Consider the following 22878-nt stretch of genomic DNA (forward strand, 5'->3'; position numbering starts at 1 on the left):
GATAAGCAGCGACTGCTTGAATGCAGCTTTGATCCCGAGGCGAAAACCTCGTTGAAAATGAATCAATCCGCTTTCTGCGGTACACATAGCACACCTATGGTTGGTGTAAGAAGTAGTACGTGGTATAGTGGTAGTGAAAGAGGCTTGGAATAATTTAGAGGAAATAAAAGACGTAATCTCTTTTTCCCGCTAGCTCGAAAGATTGAACATGGTAATAGAGAGAGAGAGAGAGAGAGAGAGAGAGAGAGAGGAGGAACCTCCATTCCTTGCCGCTTCACTCCTTCCAGTTTAACTTCCAGTTAAGTTTCGACTAAGCTCCTTATCGATAACTTTATTAGCAACGGCTAATAAAACATTCAGCTCCTGGCCCCGTTTATCCCGGCGAATAAAAGGGAGGAGAACTCGCAGTATCTCGTAATTGCCGTTTCGCACAGTTCATTGGTTGCCTGTTAATCACAAGTCCGATAAATAAATTGAAGGTACAGCTGCAGCTTCTTCTTCTCACAGACAGGACAAACGTGGCCATTAAGTCGAACCTTCCGTGTTTCAGTTCCACCCAGATCAAGACGTATACGCCGCGAAAGCTCCCTTATAAGTCCTCGTTATGTTTGTAATTTAAATGCAGAGCAGAACGCCGTGTGGCGAGAGAAATTTCACGTCGTTTCTTCAAACGCGAGACTGCTTTCCTTCCGACTCGAGAGAGTCGGCGAATGGAGCAGAGGATTTTAGAAAATTCGACGAATCGCGAAAATTATGCAAATTCAAAGGTGGCAAGAGTCGAATATTCTCGAAATATTCGGTCGATACGTGTATCGAACGGATTGTTTTCTCGCCCGGCGACAAAAGAAACGTCCCCTCGACGCAGATGTGATTTCCGAACGATTCGTTTAATCTCGTCTCCCGCGATGATGTCGAGCATATTCTCCACGTAGATGCTTGACCTACTCGTGCCTCGAGCTCGTACACTCGAGCTTTATTGGTGACAAGGTCGTGGAACGTGTCGACGTCTCTTTCGCGATACCCACCGCCACACAGTTTAAGCATTCTACGGTTCTCGTGTCTCGACTTTTCCCTCCGGCCTCACATGCTCGTATCGCGTGCAGGTCCTTCCAACACCCTTATCTACCGGAGCACCGACGAAAATCACAACGGTTTCCAGTTGGAACGTTTCGAATACGCTTGGACGTATAAAAGAGAACCCCGCCGAGGTTCCCCCTTTCTTATGCATCTGGGTTATTCCTCAACCTACTTTTTTTCCACCGGCCATTTCGCCGGAGTCGTCCGTCTCGAATCTCGAAGAAACGAGCCGTCTACGAGCAGCCAAGCAACACGATGTTTTCCATCAACCGTCCTCCGCAAGTTCGAAAGGAGCGACGGTTAAAGGTCTTGATATTTACAGAGAACTCCGAAACCCCGAGGTTCAATCGAGGAAAGTGACGCTGATTGGCACGGAGACCCTGTTAATTAGCTCAAAACGATTCGGCGTGTCGAACGGGATCGGCTGAAAAGCCAGAGCGAGAGGGGGAGAGGGGCCACACACCAGGGCGAGTCGCGTCGCGACGCGACTTGCCAATTTCACCAAAGTACAGCCAACTCGAAACAAGTTGCTCGAGCCAAGCAACTCCGCGACAGAGGAAGACGCGCGGGAATGAAGAAGAGAGGAGGTAGAAATGGAGGAAGAGAAATTACCCCGCTATTGTGTCGAGGCTGCAGCCGGTCCTGTCGAGACAAGGATCATCTCGTGTTTCCGTCTCAACCAAGTTATCGCCCCGCTAGCGGACAGAGGCGGCAACACACACAGACACACACAGATAGGGAGACAGAGACAGAGAAATAGAGAGGAGGGCAAGAATCAATAGGACTAATTCGACGACGTGTTCTGAATACGCGACGCTAGGCGGCCAAGTTCACGACACTTTTATTTTCTACTCGGTTTCTACGACTAATTACCAGGTGCCCGCGGGATTTTCACCGCAACCGGGGACTTGTAATTGGACGGAAGACGTATCGCTTGGGAAAGTTTCGTGTTTACGCGGCAGGCCTTGATCGAAATGGGACGGAGGCGTCTTGTTCTTAGTGAGAATGGAAATGACTGGGTGTTTCGCGGCTCGAGGAGAAATTTTACGACGGAGTAAATTTGGAAGGATATCTTTGGAGAGAAAATGTACAAAGTTTCGTTGTTGGACGAAAAAGAAAAAAAAAAAGGGAAGAGTTACGCTGATCCAAGGTATCGAATTCTCGTGAAAGGAAAATTCGTATCGTTACGGAAGATCGTAAGTCAAAATTATGTCTTCGTTGGTTGAAGATCCGACGCAGCCACGACCATAAATAACGCCGCGGTTCGTGGAGATATTTCAATTCCTGAGAAGGAAAACGGTCCCTGTGTATCCGTAGCGAAAGCCGAAGAAAGGAGAGGAGTTCGCGTGTGCCGATGTTCACGGCAACCTCGTCTCTGAATCGACAATAAAAGCGATACTGCGGAAACTTTGCTCGGTTTCTTTGGAATTCGCCCCCGTCCTCCTTTTCTCCTGTCTCCTCACGGGTGAATCGATCATTTTTATGGAATATCTTCTGTGTACAATCTCGACCAGCGATATTTCTCTTTTCCCAACGAGCAAAATGGTAAATATTTTCGTTTTGGTAGCACACGTCGAAGGAAAAGAGAGGAAAAATCGAAGAAACACTCCTTCGCCGAGGTATTTTCCATGTTAAGGATGTTCGCCAAGTACAATATTAGCGTTCGGAGTATTGAGTTCGAATGTTGCTAGATTCAGCAACTTCTATCCGATACTGTCGAAATTTATGTACATACCACGCCACCGGAACAATCAAGGTCCCGCCTGAAGAAGCGAAGAACATCTCGATATCCTCCCTAACAAATCCGCGAACCAAAGATCCGATCTTTCTGCAGGAAATGAGTAGCAGGGAAGAGCCCCTGGCGATTAATTCGAGAATTCGTCCTTTTAGAGGACGAGAAAATTTTCATTTCACGCAATTCTATCGCATTTCGAGTCTCTCCAATTCGTACACGTTTCATCTTAACCCTTATGTCAACAACCAGAATTGTCGTCTACCTTTATCGTCCAATTTTAGTAGGTTTCTGATAAGAGAACTCTAAGCTCGAGGCAAACACGGATAGGAAATGTGCGAAAGAACGACGATCTGGCCGGATATTTCAATCTTTTACCTGGAAGATGAAATGCAGGCTGATTTTCAAGCTATCGATTAATATCGCAGATCCAAGTTTCGATGCTCGTATCATCTCGATCTTTTCCACAGACTTTAACAAGTCCGATACGTTTGCACGGGCGTCAATTAACAGGGGGATATCCCGTTCACGTAACAGGGGCAAACAGAAACGCGAATTCCATTAAGCGGGATATTAACGAACGAGTCGTAGAGAAGTCGCAATCAGATCGAACTGCACCGGCCACTGATCGATCGGTTTCAAGAGCAAATTCTAGAGATGCGGTTAATTACGTCAGAGTGGCTTAATCAAGACTACTTGACCCGAGCTTATGGCAACCATACGCTTGTTAGCCGAACGTAACCATGTAAAGCTGTCACGCGAATGTCAGATTATTCGGTTCGGCCGGCTATCGATTATTGATTACGATCCAGTCATTTAAGACAATAGGATGACGATAATCCTTGACTGATTATCACATCGCTACCTTCTCCTTTTGTCTACCAAGATCTATCTGCTGCTAACATCGCCAGCGAACAATCTTATCGAACTTCCTACAGAAAATTCCGAAAAATCTTCGTAGTAGTCCATAATTTTCTAGTGCCAACGTTTTACAGTAAAAATGACACCAGAAGAAGAACATTCACGAGCACTCGAAGCAGAAAGAACGTTCCACGATCGAAAAAAAGAATATCGGGATGACGGAATGTTGTTCCACGTACGTCTGTGCGATATTTATCGCGGAGAAAAGCAAAGTCAGAGTACAGAGGCGGGCGAGTGGACTGGTTAATAAGATTGATGCGTCGAAACCGGACGGGCCATGGATCCAGCGGGCTTCCGGCCAGCAGCCCCGATGTCTGTTCGCATTAACGTCAGACAACGGGCCAATGTTTTATGCATGAACGGAAAAACGTCTGGACAATTTGTTCTTGCCACCGATTTCGTCCTTCCCTCTTCCTCCTAGATCGTCCAAGTCGACGAAAAGGGAGAGAGAAAGAGAGGGAGAGTAAACTGTGTCACCACGTGGCGAGCGAGCGTTAAGATGGCGGATCAGCGTAATTCCGCGGAGAACGGAACTCGACGTGGAAGAGTCCGTTTCCGTTTCGCCGCGTAATCCGATTTCGATGTAAATCTGCCTGCTCCAGGCGCAGTTTTCGACGATCCTTCCGGGATTATGCATGGAGGATATAATAAAAAAAGCGCTCGCCTCCCCTCCACGTTGATCGAAAACCGATCGCCACCGGAAAAACATAATATCCACGGTACCACGGGGGAAAAACTAACGGACTCGCGTTAATAAAAGCAAAATGGAAATTCGACTGTACCGTCCGTCGATCGATTCGCCGTGCGTGCCGTTTCTAATAGTAAATTCCGGCTGTTTTAAACGGAAGAGACTTCTTGCCAGATTTTCTTCCGCGGATTGAAAATTGCCGGGGAAACGGCGGGAGTTTATCGGCGAGTAAAATACCGGTTTATAGCGAAATAACGTGGGAATGTAGTATAGTTGGGAACATCTGACGAACACGCGTCGCCATCGGGAGCTAATTGAATTTGCATTTAACGGGAATTTACAGGGTCTATAAATGAACTGGTGAATTAAAACTGCAATTCCACGTGGACAATGGAAAACAGTGCGGGAAAATTCCGTCCGCCGACGCTTTTTCCAGGTAAATGGGACATGTTCGTAGCATTCTATTAGGCAGAAAGAGTTATCGAGCGAACGAAGTAAGATTGAAAAATTATCCATTGGAGCAGAACGCGCGGAGAAAAAATTCGAAAATTTGTATCGACGATAACATTGGCGAGAACGAGGCACGCATAAATCTGACGGAATCGCGTAAAAGCCCAGTTTCGATTTCGATCACGAGCCAGTGGACATCGTTACCAAGCTGCACGTTGATCGGATCTGCATTTTAACTGGATTTTACAAGACTGAACCGCGTGTCGTTCCAATATATCCCGGTTAACGAGCACAAAAAGAGAGAAGGAGGACGATCGAACAGATGCGAATCCTCGTTTCCACGCTGAGCACAATATGCCATCCAATCATCGGTACAGAAGATGTCGCACCTGACGTAAACAAGTTTACATCGATTTCAAAGGAGTCTGCTAGACAAGATAGCAATCGGTTCTTCTTCGCCCGCCTCTTTTCACCCGTTCCTGTTTCGGTGTTGGATTAGGAGTTAGCAGCGAGCGGAGAAGACGAGAGAATTATTCGCCGGCCGAGTGAATTTTCCAACGAGAACCAGACAGGACGGACTTGTGCCGGCAATTTCAATTCGGAGAGATAAATTGTCGTCGAAGAGTTGGGAACAGGCTTCTGTTCTCGTTCGAAAGGCCACCCTTTGTGGCGAGTGGATGGAATTTTTAGAAACGTGTCATCTTCTAATCCGATCGAATAGAAATTCCCGTCCAGAGGAACGATTACATTGAAAAATTGTGCATTATCGCGAATACGAATTGTTACACGTACTCAATCGAACCCAGCTTCCGACAATTGCAGCAGGGAGATCTATCGGGGATTGAACATCGTTGGAAGAAATAAACCTCTGCTCCATTTTTCTCCGTATGCGATATATAGCGGGTAGTTCGATCCCTGCGAGTACCATCGCTGGATGAAACAAGGTGGAAACGAAGAGGAAATGTGGGTTAATGCTGCGTCGAGAAGATAGCCATTAAAGCAGTGATCGCAACGTAGCGCTGTTCGCAACGTGTGTGTTTAACGTAATTTAGCACGTGCTACTACGAAACTAGCCAATATTCGTATCCTCATTAGCATCTAGCTCTCGTGTATTTGCTAAAATGATTGGTAGCCTGGCGGAATTGGCTGTTCTCCTCGAAAGCCAAACCCAGACCTTTCTCACACCGCGCGTGCGAGTTTCGTGACGGTCGACGATGAATTGTTTCACAAGCCCGGTAATTTACTCGACGAGCTCTCTTCCTTCGCCTGTGTCGTCAGGATTGATCATTTTCTGCACGTACGCGTGTGCCGCATCCTGGCTACTTCCGAAAATTTCCCGGGTTATTACGGTGATAGGTTATCGCGATACGGCGAACAATTCGATTAGAAAATTATACAATTCGACGATTTTCATACGCGATAGAAGTATAAAGAAAGAGAATTGCACAACGGGCGAGGACATTATTGGCCCTATCGAACGAATTTCGATAATGTTATTTAACGTTGATTAGTCGAGCCTCGAAATTGACTGCGCTTCAATCAGAGGAATTGTAGCAAATACGATATTTAAAAGATAAACAGAGCGGATCGAACAAGATTTATTAATTATGTAGGTATTAATTGGATGAACGGAATTACCATGCAACGTAAATTTTACGCCCTCGTTCCAGAAATATGTGTTTCTTCTATCCGCTCGACGCACCGATATACATATTGCTACATGCTCGTAATTAAAATCACTCTTGTCAAATAATTGCCGTTCAATCATCGTAAGCCGACTGATTCACGTTTCCTCTCTCGAATACATATGTACCTCACATTTGCATGCTCTTTTCTCCGTGTTACACGATCGTAACACGTAACACCGGACATACGGGGAATATCATCTAGCCAACATTTCCTACCGTGTCCTTTCTTTCTACGTGCGGCCATGAAATTCTCCAACGATTGCCGGAGAATTTCATTTTATCAGACAAAAGTGTTCAAACCCGCATACCTCTCTCCTCCCACTTCTGCCGTCTCACTGGACAGAAAGAATTCGCTGGAAAAAAAAGAAAACTCGAAAACTCCACGGAATTCCGCTCTTTCGCCAAAGTACCAGATATATATTTTAATCGCGTTTCGAGGGATTCCTCTTAAACGAACAATTCCCGCCGCGATTTCTTCCTTCGCGAGGGAACAGACGAAAGAGATGAAAATAGAAGAGCGAAACTCGGGAAGGGGGTAAAAACGTTTGGATCAATTTTCGAATAACGACATTTTCGTCGAATAACTTTTTCCAAAGTTCCACGACGCGTCGCGTCCGAGTTTTTTCGCGCTCGCTGCCCTCCGCACACGCCGGACCGCGTCGAACGGGAGAAAAAAGAGTGGCGTTTGAAAACAAAACGATTCCGACCACCGGCGGCGTTTTTCCACCATCGGTTATGCAGATCAGGGGACAGTTTGCGTTTTTACAGATTTCGTAGAACTTTTCCACGGGAATTCTTCGATAGAGCGAGGGAAAGTAGCTTTCCGATTGTTTAACTTGTCAGGTGAAACGATGAAATACGAGTTAATTGATCTCGATCGGAGAAGATCTCGCGAAAAGAAAAGCAGCCTCTCGACAGACCGAGTTGTTCGACTGATTAGCAACCCTTCACCCGCCACGTCTCTCCGAAGGTCGAACAATCGATGATAAATGGAATTTCAGTGGAACGGAGAAAACCGCAACGAAGAAAAAATCACAGAATACGTACACACGCGTGCATATTGGAGAGATTGCTTTTCGTTGGTATCATTGCAGTACAGGCACGTGGGTGATTACCGATGACTATCGAGGCCTGCGTTGTTTCCTTTGCGTTGCACCCTTTATGTTCTCCATCTCCTCCCGCTCTTTTTTTTTTCCCAACGGTGAAACGCCGCTGAACTCCTCCCGGACTCTTCCATATTGTCGTTGTTGCCGTTTGGATGGCGGGTAAAAAACAATGACAACTTCGAACAGAGAAATCGCGATGGCTTTTTCTTCTTTTTCTTCTTTCGCTATTTTCCACCGTCGCGGCTCCTCCAGCATCTCGGGCTGTTTATGTTCGGGGGGTTGGAACGGCGAGTCGCTCGTCCGTGACTTCTCGTCCCAGAGAAACCGGGTCACTTTTTCCCTACCGAAAGACACATTCCCGGACACACAACCCTCTCTTTTCGCCTCGTTTGAATATTCGAACCGTGAAAGTTTTTAATTTGAAACGTGACACTGCCGTTTCGACGAGTTTATTAAGAATCTCCTCCTCTCTGGCCATACTAGCGTATTTTTTCCCCCACGAGAAGATCGCGATATTCCACCGCCTGCGCTGTTCTACTCGAGACCCACGCTCCGCTAACTCGGCAATAAATAAATAAACGTTAATTGGGGGAGAGAGAGAAACTGTGTTCGCCTAGGCGAGGAACATTTTAATTATAACGCGGCAACCCGTTTCTACCTTGAATTTAAAGGGGCGTGTAATCATTAAGGATATCCAGGAGGTGGTGGAAGAGGGAAAAATTTCTGGAAAGCCGTCTGGTTTCAGCGAGACTGCATCATCGTTCCGCGTAATGATCCGCGCGTGGTGGTTCCGCGGGAACAAAAAGCCGGCTGCAGCGGACTCTTGGCCTACATGCGGGGACACAGGGTGAAAAAGGAGCGCGCGGGTAGTCTAGCTTTCTACGCCTCCGTTGAAATATCGACCAGAAACCGTGGATGACTCCGTGGCGTTGCCTGGCTTTTAAATCATCGCCGCCATTGAAACACGGGAGGAACGCTGACTTCTCAGTCAGCAAGCGGAAAAATAAAGAGAGAGAGAGAGGAAAAAGAAGAAGGATTTGGTTCCGTTCGGGTGAAACGTAATGGGACTAATGAATTTTTTTCTCTTCCCTGTACGCAGAATGAAAAGTTGGAGAATACCTCGCCACTCTTCGCGGATCTCTTCTTTCAGTTTTCTAGGTCAGATACAACCCTTCGCGATTATCAACAGGCTTTGAAACGAAGCGAGACCGATTTCGGATAGAATTTTCGTGGAGTTTTGAATGTGAGTCACAGCTATTAATCAGATTTCCGCGAGAAACCGTGTGGCAGGATGATTAACGAGGTTCGCAACTCGCGCGATTCTTTCCACCGACGAAACGAATATTCTCAAGATCGATGATATCGTTAAGAGCGAGAGATCCTCGTGACGATCCTGTGCTCCATGGCGCGAGAGGAGAAACGACGCGGTTCCGCGAGAATGTCGGTGCAAACGACGATGTTCCACCTTGGGTCGCTCCATTTACACCGGGGACAATTGTCCTCGTTCGCCATTATGGTCGTTCTTGTTGTACGATCGCACCCGTGAGATGACGTTCGAGGAGAACGTAGATGAGCCATGTCGTCCGTAAATCGAGGAACGCCGGTGTCGAAAATCTTTATTTTTATTCTTCGAACGGGACACACGAGGGCTAATGGCTGAGAACGATCAACGACACGGCGACGAAAGGCATTTACAAGGCAAATGGACGAGAGAAATTGATCGATGGCCTCGAGTAGCAGGGGACACGCGGCAGAGAGAAAAAGAGGAGAGGCTGAATGGGGAATTTTCGTTTGATCTCTGGCGGCCATGTGTACGAAACTGGCAGGGAAGGAAGAGAACTAGGGCAGGTCACGATTTCGAGATGGGAAGGATCATGGAGAGAAGAGATATCGACGAAATAAGTAAATTTAATTAAAACTCGCTGGATGATGGATGAACGGGCGAACGTACGGTCGAGTGGACAAAGAGATAAGTGGATTTTATTTTCGTTCCACAGGGGGAATGAGAATTTTTCGAAAGGTCCTCCGCTGTATGTGTCTGTGGTGTGTGTAGGTGTAAGTGTACTGTGCGGCTGGATGAAACAAGAGATAAGGCAAAGTGGACGAAGGTGTAATAATGGAAATGCACCAGCGTGTACATACGCTGCATAAACGGCAAGATAAAGAAATTTAACACACGGTTGGCAAGCGGAAGGGAACGATTAAGTGGCGTAGCGTTAAGAGCCAGCCAGCGTAATTAATTAATTGAGCAAAGTGGCGGACAGGACTTACATGAAAAAGAAAGAAAAGAAACTGGACGATACGAGAGTTGTTACATGCTAAATTACACGGCTTCCCTTCGTTGATAAATCCCGCAGAAAGGAAATGGCACTCTGATATATTTATTTTTCTTTATAAATAGTAGGATGTTAAACCGCCCTCCTTAATGTCACACGTGAAACGGATGATAATTTTCTCGAATTTCGGTGCAGTTTGTGCGGTGAAAAATAGCGAGCGGGAAGGTCGTGGAGTAAAAACAGACGTAGAAAGCGAGGGAAGGAGTAGAATGAACGTCCTGTCTCTGGCTTGGACTTCAAAGTACCATTTCAGCTCGCGGGAAACAGTGCAAATAGAAGGGACGGGGGATAGCGCGTAAAGAAAGGGAAAATGGTAGACGGCGCCGGGACAGAAGTAGTATTAATTTCCTCGAGCCCGGAGGTCCTGGCACATCATTCTCCTGGCAGACAGCAAGAAAGACGAATCCCTTTCGCTTCCCTTCAGCCGAGTCCTCCGTCTACCTCAGCCGATATTACCAACATTATACACGCTGGGATTCACGCTCAAAGCGTGCCAGTTTCACGTGCCAACGAATCCGCCGTGAAATCTCGCGAAAACCACCTCTCGCGACTCACCGAATCGCCTCTTCCTCTGTTGTTTTTCTCCCTCCTTTTTTCTCTCTATTCGTAATACCTCGTCGCAAATAACGGACGAGAACCGGACGAGGAGAGAAAAAAAATCGACCAATTTTCTGTCACGCAAGCATCGACAACGATGGAGACCTGTCACGCCTCGTCGAGTAGTGACTCGACGTTAAGCATGACGGACGTGTAAACGAATAATAACACCGTGTGAAGGCTGCACCCCTTCAAATCCATCGATTGAATTTCCCTAGGCTATGCTACAGCGTAGAGTAAAGCGCAGATTTATCGAGAATTCGCGTGTTCATCGCGAGCAGCGAGGTTGCGAAACAGCGAAACGGGTCTCGTTCGTCTTCGTCCAACTTCGAAACGATTGTATCGCGACATTTTTTACTATCACGTAAACACTCACGGGTAATTGCGCGAGGGAGAGAGCATTACGAAAGACAAATTTCCCTTTGTTTGCCGTTAGTTCTCTGGTCGAGTTAGAGCGGGAGGTTGGATGGATGAACGAGGGAAAAGTTAAGAGCGGAGAACTGGCTAACAGATTCGCAAACAGCCTTCCTATTTTTACGCGCTACCCTTTTCCGGTAGCAGCGGTATCGCGTTGCGAGGAAAAACGAACAGCCGGATGTGTTTCCGCTGTAAACACGATTTTTCCTGGGAAAGAGGGAGAGGAGATCCCTGTGTCTCTCCCTCTCGTTTGGTCGAGTAATAGGCAAGGAATTCTCTGCGAATCCGCTTAATCTTTCGGTAAACTAATAAAACTTCGTTAAGACCGTCCAAGCTCCGGCCATTTCCATCACTCTCGAGCTTCCAGCGAACGCGACCGATTCCTGTCCGTTCTGCCTCCTCCTTTTTCCACGGAGGTTATCAAGTCGAAGGTGAATTCGATCATAAATGTTCGCTGGGAACGAAGTTCTGCCTTCTACGAGGGACGCGAAATTCGATTAATCGATTCGGAGAAGCCCTAAATTTCCAGGGAGATTGTCTCTGAAAGGAGCAGCTAATTCGATAGTTTTCGGTCAAGATTGATAGACCGAATTTTATCTCTAATTTCATCGTACGAACGTAGTTTCCTCTTTATTTTCGGTAAAATGATTGCCATTACGCACCGCGTGCATTAAGTTCCCTGTTGCGAAATAATTTTCAGCAGAAACTTGACGTACCTCTGCAACCTGCTGTATAAACTCGAAGGGAATAGCGTCGCGGCTATCAGGCTGATTTACAATGTTTGCTCCCCGGGGTAAACCGTTAGTTTGTCGTCGTCTATTATCCCTATGGTTTGTACACCGAGTATAATCTAAATGGAGCGAGGCAAACAACCCGAACGAGAAACAAAACAACGACAACTTTTCCCCGCTGCGAGTTACTTTTAATCTTTCCGCAACTATCAATTCCGTCGCTTCGACTAATTGCAGAAGAAAGGGAGAGACGATATTTAACGCGTATTGCTCGGGTTTTGTTTGCAGGAGCTGTTGGTGGCGAAGGAGGAGACGAAGATGACAAGGAGAAGGAGGAGGAGGCTGAGAGGGACAGGTTGGAAGCCATGAGAGAGGCTGAAGAGCGAAGGAAGGAGAAGCATCGCAAAATGGAGGAAGAACGAGAGAAGATGCGACAGATGATGAGGGACAAGGTAAGACGATAATTCCCTATTCTTTCTTCTTCTTTTCTGCCGCGGCGAGCCCTTAAACCAAAACTCAACTTCCCCGCCAGCCAGCCAGCCTCGTTTCTTAAGTTTGACACTACGAATTTAAAGGGCTTTCGTTAAACAGCAAAACTGGTCTCTCACGATTTTACCATGGGATATAATAAACAAGAGACGAGAATGAGTTTTAGTTTGCAAGTTCTTCGACAACTTGGTTGAAACGACTTCTGAAAATGTGCTCGTTCGAAGTTTTAATTTGATCCGATTATGAAATCTAATCTCAGTCGAGGAGGGAATGCAAATTTTTCTCCTTTCCCTAGTTTCTTCGCGAAAAAGTCGCGTTTACCTGCTGAATACGCCTCTTTTCTCTTCTTTTTTTCTTTCATTCTTCGATATTTTTTTCACGGCAGACCAATTTTCCAGTCCACGTTTCGTCGTCCCTGAACGAGAGCGTCAAAGGAATTCGAAAATATTTTCGAAATGCTGCTATCGAGCGGAATGCAAACCATACGGACGAGGCGTATGAATGATAAAATAGGCCGGATCGAAAGTCTCGCGCTTATTTACAAAGGTACCGGAGCGGCATTGAAACGCGTGGAAAGCCCGGAGGCACGTAAGATACGCGTGTATATCCGCCTTCTGTGTGAAAGAGAGAGGAGAGAGGGAGAACCGGTGAAACGTTCGAAAATTTCAAAGGGGAATGCTGGTAAAAAGAGCACGTTAAAGCGGATATTTTTCGAGAGCATCCGTTGATAGAAAAACAGGTGCAGATGCACGCATCGTCGAAATAACTCCGCAACAAGACTCCGATTTAGGAGCCTTCCATTAACCTTTAAACGAGTTATTTCAACGAGAAAGCAACTTCTAAAACTTGTGGATCGTCCGCTAGAGAGAGAGAGGAAGACAGAGAAAATGACCGCGTTTTTCCCACCAGACTATGCCACGGGAATCTGGAAATTTTCAATTACGAGTTTCATTTTCCTTCGATTCCTCGCGGGAGAGCTGCGAGGAATCCCGGCTAGAAGAACACCGCGAGCATTCTTCGGGGACAAAGGATTCTCGCTTCTCCTCTCGCGACCAGCCACGCGGCCGCCAGATATCTTTAGGACGTCTTTTCATGGGCCTGGAATAGGAACACCTGGCTTCGTTTGCCGATGGATTCACCGGATGTCTGCGTGCTTCCGGCATCGCCGCAACCTCCATTTGTCGGAACGAGTTTCATCCTCTTTCTACGAGTATTAGCCAGCCTCCTTCTATCCCACGATTACTACCAAGAATAGCGTTTCTCCTCAACTCAAGAATGCCTACCCTCTCCTTCTCAGTTATATATTACCGATTTCTTAATATCGTAGCCGAGCGCGGACGGCGACGGAATTAATTCCACCCTCTCTTCGCAAGGGAAATCTAATATTTTAGTATCACCTCCACCTCTCGCAGTCCCTTACATTCATGCCGAAACCAATCGAATCCCGAAAGATTACCGCGTAACCATAATGTCCCCCGTCAGCTGTGCAAATTCTCACCGTTTTCTTTCTTCGTGTCTCTCCATTTTGACACGTTCTTCTCGAACGTAGAGTGAAAAACGAGCGCTTCCTTTATGTTTGAATAAAATTTATCGTTTTTAAAAGGGGAGAGTGGATCTTTTTCCCCCGACGAGTAGTTTCGAGTGCCGCGTTAAATTCCGAATTCCATTTCCAACGAAATTGGCCCACTCGACGAAGCTCGACGAATTCACCGCGGTATTCAATGGAAAATAGGACAATGATCTAACGCAGCTGATTTTATAATTCGAGTATATCGAACGCTCGTATTTTGTCAGGGGGCTGCAATCAGGCTAATTAGTCGTGACGGGGCGATGATACGTAACCGTTTGATCAACGGGAATCATTGTTCACGGTTCGTCCGCGGTTTGTAATCGTCCTCGATAATCACACTAACGAATAATCCTCGAAGCGCGATTATTTTCACGTCACCTACCTATACGACATATACACACACCTACACCGGCTCGATTTTGCAAACTTTCACAAGTACCTGGGACAATTTCGATGGCGAACAATGCGCGGTAATGGCGGCCCATTCTGCGCCACTGTCCCACAGCGCGAAAAATAGCGCTCATTTGACCGTTCAACCGCCACATCCCGTTATTTCCAAAAAGCCGACTCGCGATTAATGCGTTTATTTTGCTAAACGCTTGGTAAAGCACGTTTCTACCATCTCTCCGACGGAAGAATCAATCGTAAATGTCAATCGCACACTTCTCTCGTAAATTTCGTTGATTCGAGAAGAAAAGGTTTCCTCGCCACTCTGTAAAAGAGGAAATATACATCGCGTACCGTTGAAAATAAAAATGAAGGAAAAACGTGTCCTTCGCCTAATTAACCAGCGAAAAGAAAATTCCTTCTAAATTGCATCTAGAAAATTCTATCCACTCTCCCTTAAATTAGCGCAAATTCCCGGCAACCTTGCTCTCTCTCTCTCTCTCTCTCTCTCTCCACGATTCGTGCAATTCTAAACCGCGTGAACGGAAATTATCCCGCACTCGACTCGGTTTATACGATTTATACTTCGTGATAAACACCCTCGGCGGTTTCGTGCCGCAGAAACTCACTCCTCTCGGTAGACGCGTGCATACATACGTGTGTACGCCTGGACATATTTAGACGTAGAAGAACAGGCCGCGAACGTGACGGACCTGTTCGGCGTGCTCGCGGTGCCGCTTCGTAATCAAATTTGCATTTTAAGTCGGCCCGTTCCCACTGCAAGCTCCCCTCTCTCTTTACTGCCGCGAGTACGTGCAAACGAGTGAGCGTCCGCCACGGAAACTCTCACCCATCTCGGACAATTTATCTTTTCGGTGACGTTTGCCGGATTAACGTCTTCTTGTCCGACGAATAATTATACCTCTCTTTGCCACACCATCTCGCTCCCTCTATTTTCCACGGTAATCGCGAGATCCACACACTTTCCACTTAACCCTTTCACCGCTATTGACGCCTATAGGCGCTTTGAAAATTTGTTTTTCTTTCTGCCATTGGAGCCTTCTGGCGCTCTTTCGTATTAATTTAAGCACTGTTTCGCGTTAATCCGATGAAATGCAAGGAAGAGAATTTTGCGGCCGTTGTGGAACGTCTGAATCTGCCACGCGCGTTGTGCACTGAAATTTGCCGCATCGAAAGGGTTAAAAATTTGTAGCTCTCTGTTGACCGATTAATTGGTACGTAGAAGGAAAAAAATGTGTAGGAAAAACTTCACTTTTCTCAACTCTCGAGACAGGTCTCTCTGCGTAGAAGAGTGGGATTGGTATTTTTAGCTGGGCGTACACAGGACCGCGGCAAAACTCGCTTTGAAGTGTTTGCAACTCTTCTCGTATTCAGCGACGAATGTTCGGGCAACTTTTCGCGGTGGCGCTCACGCCAGGAATACCGTGAAACATTTACGAGCCGTCCCCGTGAAACGGAATTGTTTATCGTGGACGGTGTAACAAAGCCTGGTCATAGGCTCCGTTTCGTCGGAAACAAATTCAATCTTTCTTTGCTTCACGGCCAGAAGTCGGAAAGTGGGCGGTGCTTTTGTGCGGAGAGTAAACGTGTAAATATTGGAATTCGCGTGAAAAAACGAATTACCGAATAAAGTTATGAAATTGTCCGAATGGGGAAAACTTGAAAAATGTCTCGACGTGGTATTCGGCCAGGAACTCCACCGCAACGTGCGATGAAAAGCTCTTTTCCAACATGATCGATTTAGCCCCGGCGAAACAAACGATGAAATGGAAAAAAAAAGAAAAGGAAAAAACGGAAAAGGAAAGAACGAAGAGTTGAACAAAGAGTCGAAGAGATAGGATGGGACAAACAGAATGTCACGCGGAATCGTGCCATTGTCAATCCTGATGTATTGTCCTGTCAGCAACGGTAGTCAGCGTTCGCTGACATGACCCAGATGAAATCGAGGGCTCTTACGGCGAATAATCGTGAAAAACACGTATATAGATATGCATTGTACCACGGTATTAAATGAATAACTCTCGAATGATCGGCGTGACGTCGCGCAATTAAATCTTTCGGCGGGGACGCGTTTGTTCGTTCGAGTGCTTGTAAAATTACGGAGGATAACGCCACTTTCGAAACGACCGACTCGTTGCAACGCCCGGCTCTCCCTAAACAATTCAAAGTTAATGGGGACGCTGCTTTTGACGTCCGAGCGAAAAATTTCCCATTGAAATTCTCCCGTATTGATAAACCACGATCAATCTTGCGTGGCCGAAAACGTTTATTCGATACTGAAATACAGCTCATTTGCGATATTATTAGTACACAGCGGTATGTATAGATCTCTGGTGAACTAGGAGGATTTTATCGAAAGCTATACGCGAGTTCAGAAATGTGAAAGGGTTAACGAAGGTCGCCGGACCAATGGACCGCTCTCGAATGGTAACGATGGCACTGGTACCACTTCCGTGCTGGACACGGCACCAAATCGGAATCGACTTTCGCGGAAATTCCCCGCAAAGTACAGATTACGAAAATTGAAACCGCTTTGCATCTGCATGCAGGGTGCACGGTGAGCATCGTTACGTTTCTGAAATATCACTCCCTCGTTAAACGAAACCGAACCCCCTCCAGTCCAGGTATCTCGTTACCGTGGTTTCAGTTCTCCTGGTTCATTTCCACGCCACTTTCCATACCCTTCTGTATGTTTAGAATCGAACCTCGACGGAGACTTCTCAATCTTGGCGAGAAGGTCAGAGTTAACAGAGATTGATACTCGATTAGTCGAAATAAAAATGGATCTCTGTTCGAGTAACAACGAACGGAGAAAAACTTGGTAGATATAATAACATCGGTGATCCCCTTGAGAATAAAGATGTATTCTTAAGCGGAAGCTATTCCGCAAGGAGCTTTTCTTCGGTAATCGCGCCGGCATCACCGAGGTCAAAGAAAATCCGATTACCAACCTTGGCTAATGATCATCAGGAAGAGATTTCGTTATACGACCCTTGGAAAATTCCGCTTCGGGACCGCTGCTCAGCCTCTGAGAATATCTTGCACGGGGATAATTAAAAATACTGGAACATCGCTTCCAATTGAATCCGCGGCCGCTTAATAAGGCTCGGCGCGGCCTAGACTTCTCGGTTGTAACATCGATCGCGAAGACGCGAAAATTCCCCCGGGGGGAAAAATTTCGCAACATCGCGGACAAGGAGAGGAAAGAATTGAATTTCAAAGTGGAACAAATATAGAAAGATTCCTCGAGTATCAAACTATTGATTGCAATTAAAAGAAGAAACTTTTTCGACGAGGGAAGGAAGAAGAAAAAATGGTACAACTCGGTCTCGTTAAGCGGGGAGAATAGATGTTCGACGAAAAATTTCTTTCGCAAGTACACACCGTGTTAAGTACATCGAATGCAAACTTCATTTGTGCAAGTTTGCGGAACGAGCGCTTCCCAAAGAACGTCGTCTCATTTCACGTCTCGTCCTCTGTCCCTCAATTAACTCGGACAATTAATTAAAAACCCTGCGGATACTGGCGGCGGGCCAACATCCGTTCTGTCGCGATGCTCGACGAAACAGTGGGGGGCGATCTACGCACCGAACCGATCCCACTCGATATAATTCACTCTGATGGATTTTCCTAATTAAAAATTTCGCCGCTAATGGAACGGGGATAACTTGCAAATATTAAATTAACCACTCTTTCTCCAACTACTCTGCTACCATTTTTTTTCTTTTCAACAATTAACGGTAATTCAATCTAGTTTTCACCTCTCTCGATTGTTCCCATCTCCGTTCGCATTAATCGAACAATATCCATCGAACGTAATTGTGTTACGGAAACTTCGGCGAGAATTCCGCGAATTTCCAAGGGAAACGTTTCGACTCGTTCGGTGTAACGCAATGATTGCGAACAAAGTTACACAACTATTTCGATTTCTGTATTCGAAGAGTACTCGTTCGCGTTTGTAAATTGCAACGCCATTATACAAACAATATATTCAGAGCAATGCACTTGCATTACCATGTCCATGGTGAGATAGTATTTCAACAATACACACCCGCGCGAGCATATAAATTCCCATCGGCATTTAACATTTCCATCTAAATGCGGCGAATGTTTGTTTCCGCTCCGTTATGTAACTGGCAGAAGTAAAATAAATGTTTCGTCCCAGTTTACTCCTACCCCCTGTTCGAATCGATGCGAAGGAAAGAGAGAGAGGGAACGTGTGTCCTCGTAGGAATAATTTGAATAAAAAAAGGTAAAAAACGAAGGGAAGCATATGCAGAGAGAGAGAGAGAGAGAGAGAGGATGTTTCGGAAATGGAGGAGCCCTGTCAGCTAGAGTCAGAAAGGCCTAACCGAACTGAACATAAATTCAGCAAGAAACGGACAGCATGAAATAGGAATACCCATATTGAACGGGGATTCTAATATGATACGCTAGGATTTATCGTCGCGGGTACCCGGCACTATATCACGATCTTTGGCAGTATTATCGGGGAAAAAATGCTCGTGCCGCTCTATCGTAAACGATCGATATGTTCCGATAGTGGAACACGGTCGACCATTTAACCAAGCGAACTCTCTTGGCGGGAGAGATTGCTCAATTATTTTCGGTAACAAACTTCTCTGCGAGAGAATTGAAAATTTATGGGAATATTGGTAAGTCTCTATTCTACGTTTCGCCGTATCTTCGTACGTTTCTAAACCAGATCAAACACCGGTTGTCTCTCCAGCACCGTGGGAAACGATCTTCGATTTATCGCGAAAGACGTGAAAAGCGATCCGTGAAACAAAGGTCGGCATTTCTCCACCGATCGATCGTAACGTCTTGCGCTTTTCGACTCGGAGGAAAATGTTGCCGTGCCATCTCCGGCACTTTGTTCCACCGCGGCTGGCTTCCTGTTCTTCCCGAGAAATTGCCGAAGGAACGACATTATTGCACGTTGTCGTGACCAATCTCCATCGACGTCGTCGTTCCGGCGTCGCTGTATTTTATTACGTACTTTATCGAATCTCTCGTACCAGCTGTTTCTCCGGCTCGGGACCGATGTTCGGTCAAACGGCTCACTTCTCCTACAGGATCGCTTCGTTAAACGGCCTCTTGTTTAACGTATTCTCCTGCTGTTCTATCCTAACTTCTCTCCATTCCAACTCGTACAACTGACGAACGAAATAATTAATAATTTCATCGATCACCGTTACGTTTATCTAATTTTTTCCTATAAATAAAGAAAGAGAGAGAGAGAGATAATTGGAAGAATGTCAGGTGTTCAACCCCTTAACCTATGACAACGCGTCAGACTCGTGGCAAAGATTCTGGTGAACATGTGAGAAAAACAGGTATACAGTAAATTCTCTACAAGAGTCAGTAAGTTTGGATTCTACAAGTGACAGTATAGATGGTCCTACGCCTAGGCTACGTCATTGCTGCGCCCATGTTATCTCGCTCGCAGTCCTTGTCCTTTACGAGATTTCACGGCTCGACAAATCATAATAGAAAAATATAATTTCTTTAATTTTACTTTTTTTCATCTGCAATATTTTTTAACATATAATTTGAACAACATTTACTTATTAACACGTTCACTGTCGCGCCAGATTTACAGGTTGCTGTCGGATTATAGGAAAATAATGTCTAGCTAGCTATGACGTTCAAAATTTTTAGTTGACAACATTTATTTTATTTTAATTATTCTAAACATTTCAGGTACTCCAGTCACTGATGACCACCATGACCATATCGAGGAAACAATCTAATGTTAATACTTATTGAGTGATTAATTTAATTTCATAATATATCGCTTTGGATAAATTACCAAAACAAATTGCTAAGAAATTACATTAGAGTAGAACGATAAAAGGGGACCAAGTTTCTATATAAAACGATCCATCGTCTCTCGATAGAACGGAGAAATCTCAATGAGATTCTTTGAGATTTTTAACACTAGAACTATCGAATTAAATTTCTTATTTAATCTTCCTTTACTGCTACTTCTTGTGAAATTTTATGTTAGAAAATTGAAGAAATTCTTCTTTGTGTTTCGTAGGTAATTGATTGCTAATTTGCTATTGACATATCGATGTTAAAATTTGATGTTAAATGGAACTTTCATATCTACCATAGAATCTGAATAATTTTTCAAGGTATTTTATTAAGAAACGCGCACATAGTGTTCAATTTTCTATCTTAGAATTAACTTACTTTATCTTACGAACTACTTAAAGTTAAAACTTTCAACTGTGTGTGAGAATCAGAGTGTCCACGGGTACGCGTAGTTCTTAGCTTGGTATCCTTTTGCAAAAGTGAGAATTTTCTTTGGAAAAGGATACCAATTACCAGGTCCCACCACGAGGAGGTGACTACGCAAGGGACCCGACAAAAACACATGCCCTACTGGCAGCTCTCTATCTTCAGAGATACGCGATTCTCAAAAAGAGTGTCTTGTATTTCACTTTAAATCGCAACTCTAATCATTTTCTCATTCCCAATGCAATATTTAAACTCTGAAAATTTCGTACTCTTCCTTCATAAGATGTTGAAAATGTAGATGGTATTTTATTAATTATGCTACGAATGAGTCGCGCATCTCTGTAAGAGAGCGCGCACATGGTATTCAGTACAATTTTTCTATCTTAGAATTCTTAGAATATCTTAGAATTGTTTTATTCGATTACTTAAAGTTAAAACGCAAGACATTGTTAAAAAAATTGTATTCCTACCCTGAACCTTATCAGTACTCTCGGTACTTTTTATCTCGTCAGAATTGGCAACAATAGGCTTTGAGAACTGATCTCTACGATCAAGAACGCCCAGGCAATTTATTTTCGTTTTATATAGTAAGAAAAACCGCGAATTTATTACAATTTAACAAAATTTCGCTGGAACACTGTAACAGAATATAAATTAGATTGACAAGATACATAATTCATACGACTCACCATTCGTAACCTTTGAGATACCCTTAGTGACCCATTTCAGTCCTCCCAGCCTTCAATTTTGACCCACAATTCACTTGGAAGCTTCTCTCAGACCCATGAAACTTTTTCAGCCTTGAATTTTCATCCCACCAGTGGCCCACAATGATAGATTGAAAGACCCACCAAACTTGGAAAGTTGTGAAAGGGTGACGCGCGAAAAGTGGAGTACGAATCGCGATTTATTTTCATTTTCAGGGATTTTGTTTAGTACCCGAAACCGCGAATTTTTATTATCCTCCATATTTTCCTGTAGTTGATTTTAGTTGGGACATTTAGCAAAAATTCAAAAAAGAAAAGAGCAAAGAAACGCAAAATTGGAAAAAGGGACGAAGCTAGTTATCAAACGCGACGCGACGTGATAAATTCTCGAATCGATCGAAAGTAAATGGGAAAATTGACTCTAAATTGAATTAACGCGGTATACTACTTTGATACTCTAATAATAGGAGGGCGTTTGCACCATTAGTGCAATAGAGTCCATCCAGTTCTTCTTTGACCTCTTGGTAGTTCAGCTTCGACATGCACATGCACACACATATATAACCAACCGCCAAACCCTCAAAAAATTCACTCACAATTCGCAGATTAAGCAGCTGGGCTCTGCAACGTAGATTTGGCTGCATTGCCTCCTTCCATCCTCTCAGATCGTCATCCTTCCGCAAATCATTCCAGTTCCTCGTCGTTGATTTCCCAAGACTCACAGACTCACAAAATGTGAGTCACTGTGGAGTGGACGACGCGAAAAGTATTTCGAATCGCGATTTATTTAAGAGGGGAAACCGCGATATTATATTATTCTCGATTTTTAGAATCAAGTTAACTTTAAATAGAATAAACGTAAAAAAAAGAAAAGCGATATGACATAAACGCGATGTATATAAAGCAAAAGAATAAACCGCGAACTGATATCTTTCTCGAATCTCTGACGCAAGTAAATTTGAAGGAGGGTATCGATTAAACGCGTAAAAATATTCAATATAAAGCGAACTAGGGATGAAGCTATTATAATACTCAATGCAACGACTCTAGTATTTACTAAAATTCAAAAATTCACGTATATATTCCGAAAACTGGTTTTTAATTGCGAAACACTACTGAGACGGTTTAATTTGGGGCAACCAGCTCATATTTGAGCTGGCAATACACAACACAACTAACTACTAAACCAAATCACCAGAAAAAAACCCATTTTTGTAACTCACTGTTCGCTGATTAAACAGCTAAGCTCTGCAACGTGGATTTGACTGCATTTTCTCCTTCCTTCCACTCAGATCGTCATCCTTCCTTCCACTCAGATTGTCATCCTTCCTTCCTCCCAGTTCCGATCGATTTTGCAAGACTCACAAACTCACAAAGTGTGAGTCACTGTGGAATGGACGACGCGAAAAGTACTTCGAAACGCGATTTATTTCAGTTTTATTCATAAAAGGAGAAACCACGAATTTATATTCTTTTCAATATTATTATTGAACTAAACTTTCGTCGAACGCGAGTGAAAAATTGACAGAATCAAAAGAAACAACGCGAATTCGTATCTTTTTCGATTGTAGAATATAAGAAAATTTGGGGAGAAGCATATGTTAAACGCGTAAAAATATTCAATAATAAACGAACTAGAGACGAAGCTATTATTTCAATACGCGATGCACTGACTCTAGTATTTACTAAAATTCAAAAATTCTCGTATAAATTCC

The 22878-nt window shown here is 44.6% G+C and overlaps 1 protein-coding gene across 2 annotated transcripts in view; it reads left to right on the forward strand.

The window, feature by feature from the left end:
* LOC108573912 (complexin) overlaps positions 1–22878 on the forward strand; it is a 127769-nt gene that overhangs the window by 94312 nt on the left and 10579 nt on the right. For both annotated transcript variants that reach the window (XM_017936407.1, XM_017936408.1), the window contains exon 2: positions 12032–12195. In XM_017936407.1, the coding sequence (XP_017791896.1) occupies positions 12032–12195 (164 nt within the window). The remainder of the gene's footprint in view (positions 1–12031; positions 12196–22878) is intronic.

This window comes from Habropoda laboriosa, unplaced genomic scaffold (assembly GCF_001263275.1).
Source record: "Habropoda laboriosa isolate 0110345459 unplaced genomic scaffold, ASM126327v1 scaffold111, whole genome shotgun sequence".
NCBI lineage: Eukaryota > Metazoa > Arthropoda > Insecta > Hymenoptera > Apidae > Habropoda > Habropoda laboriosa.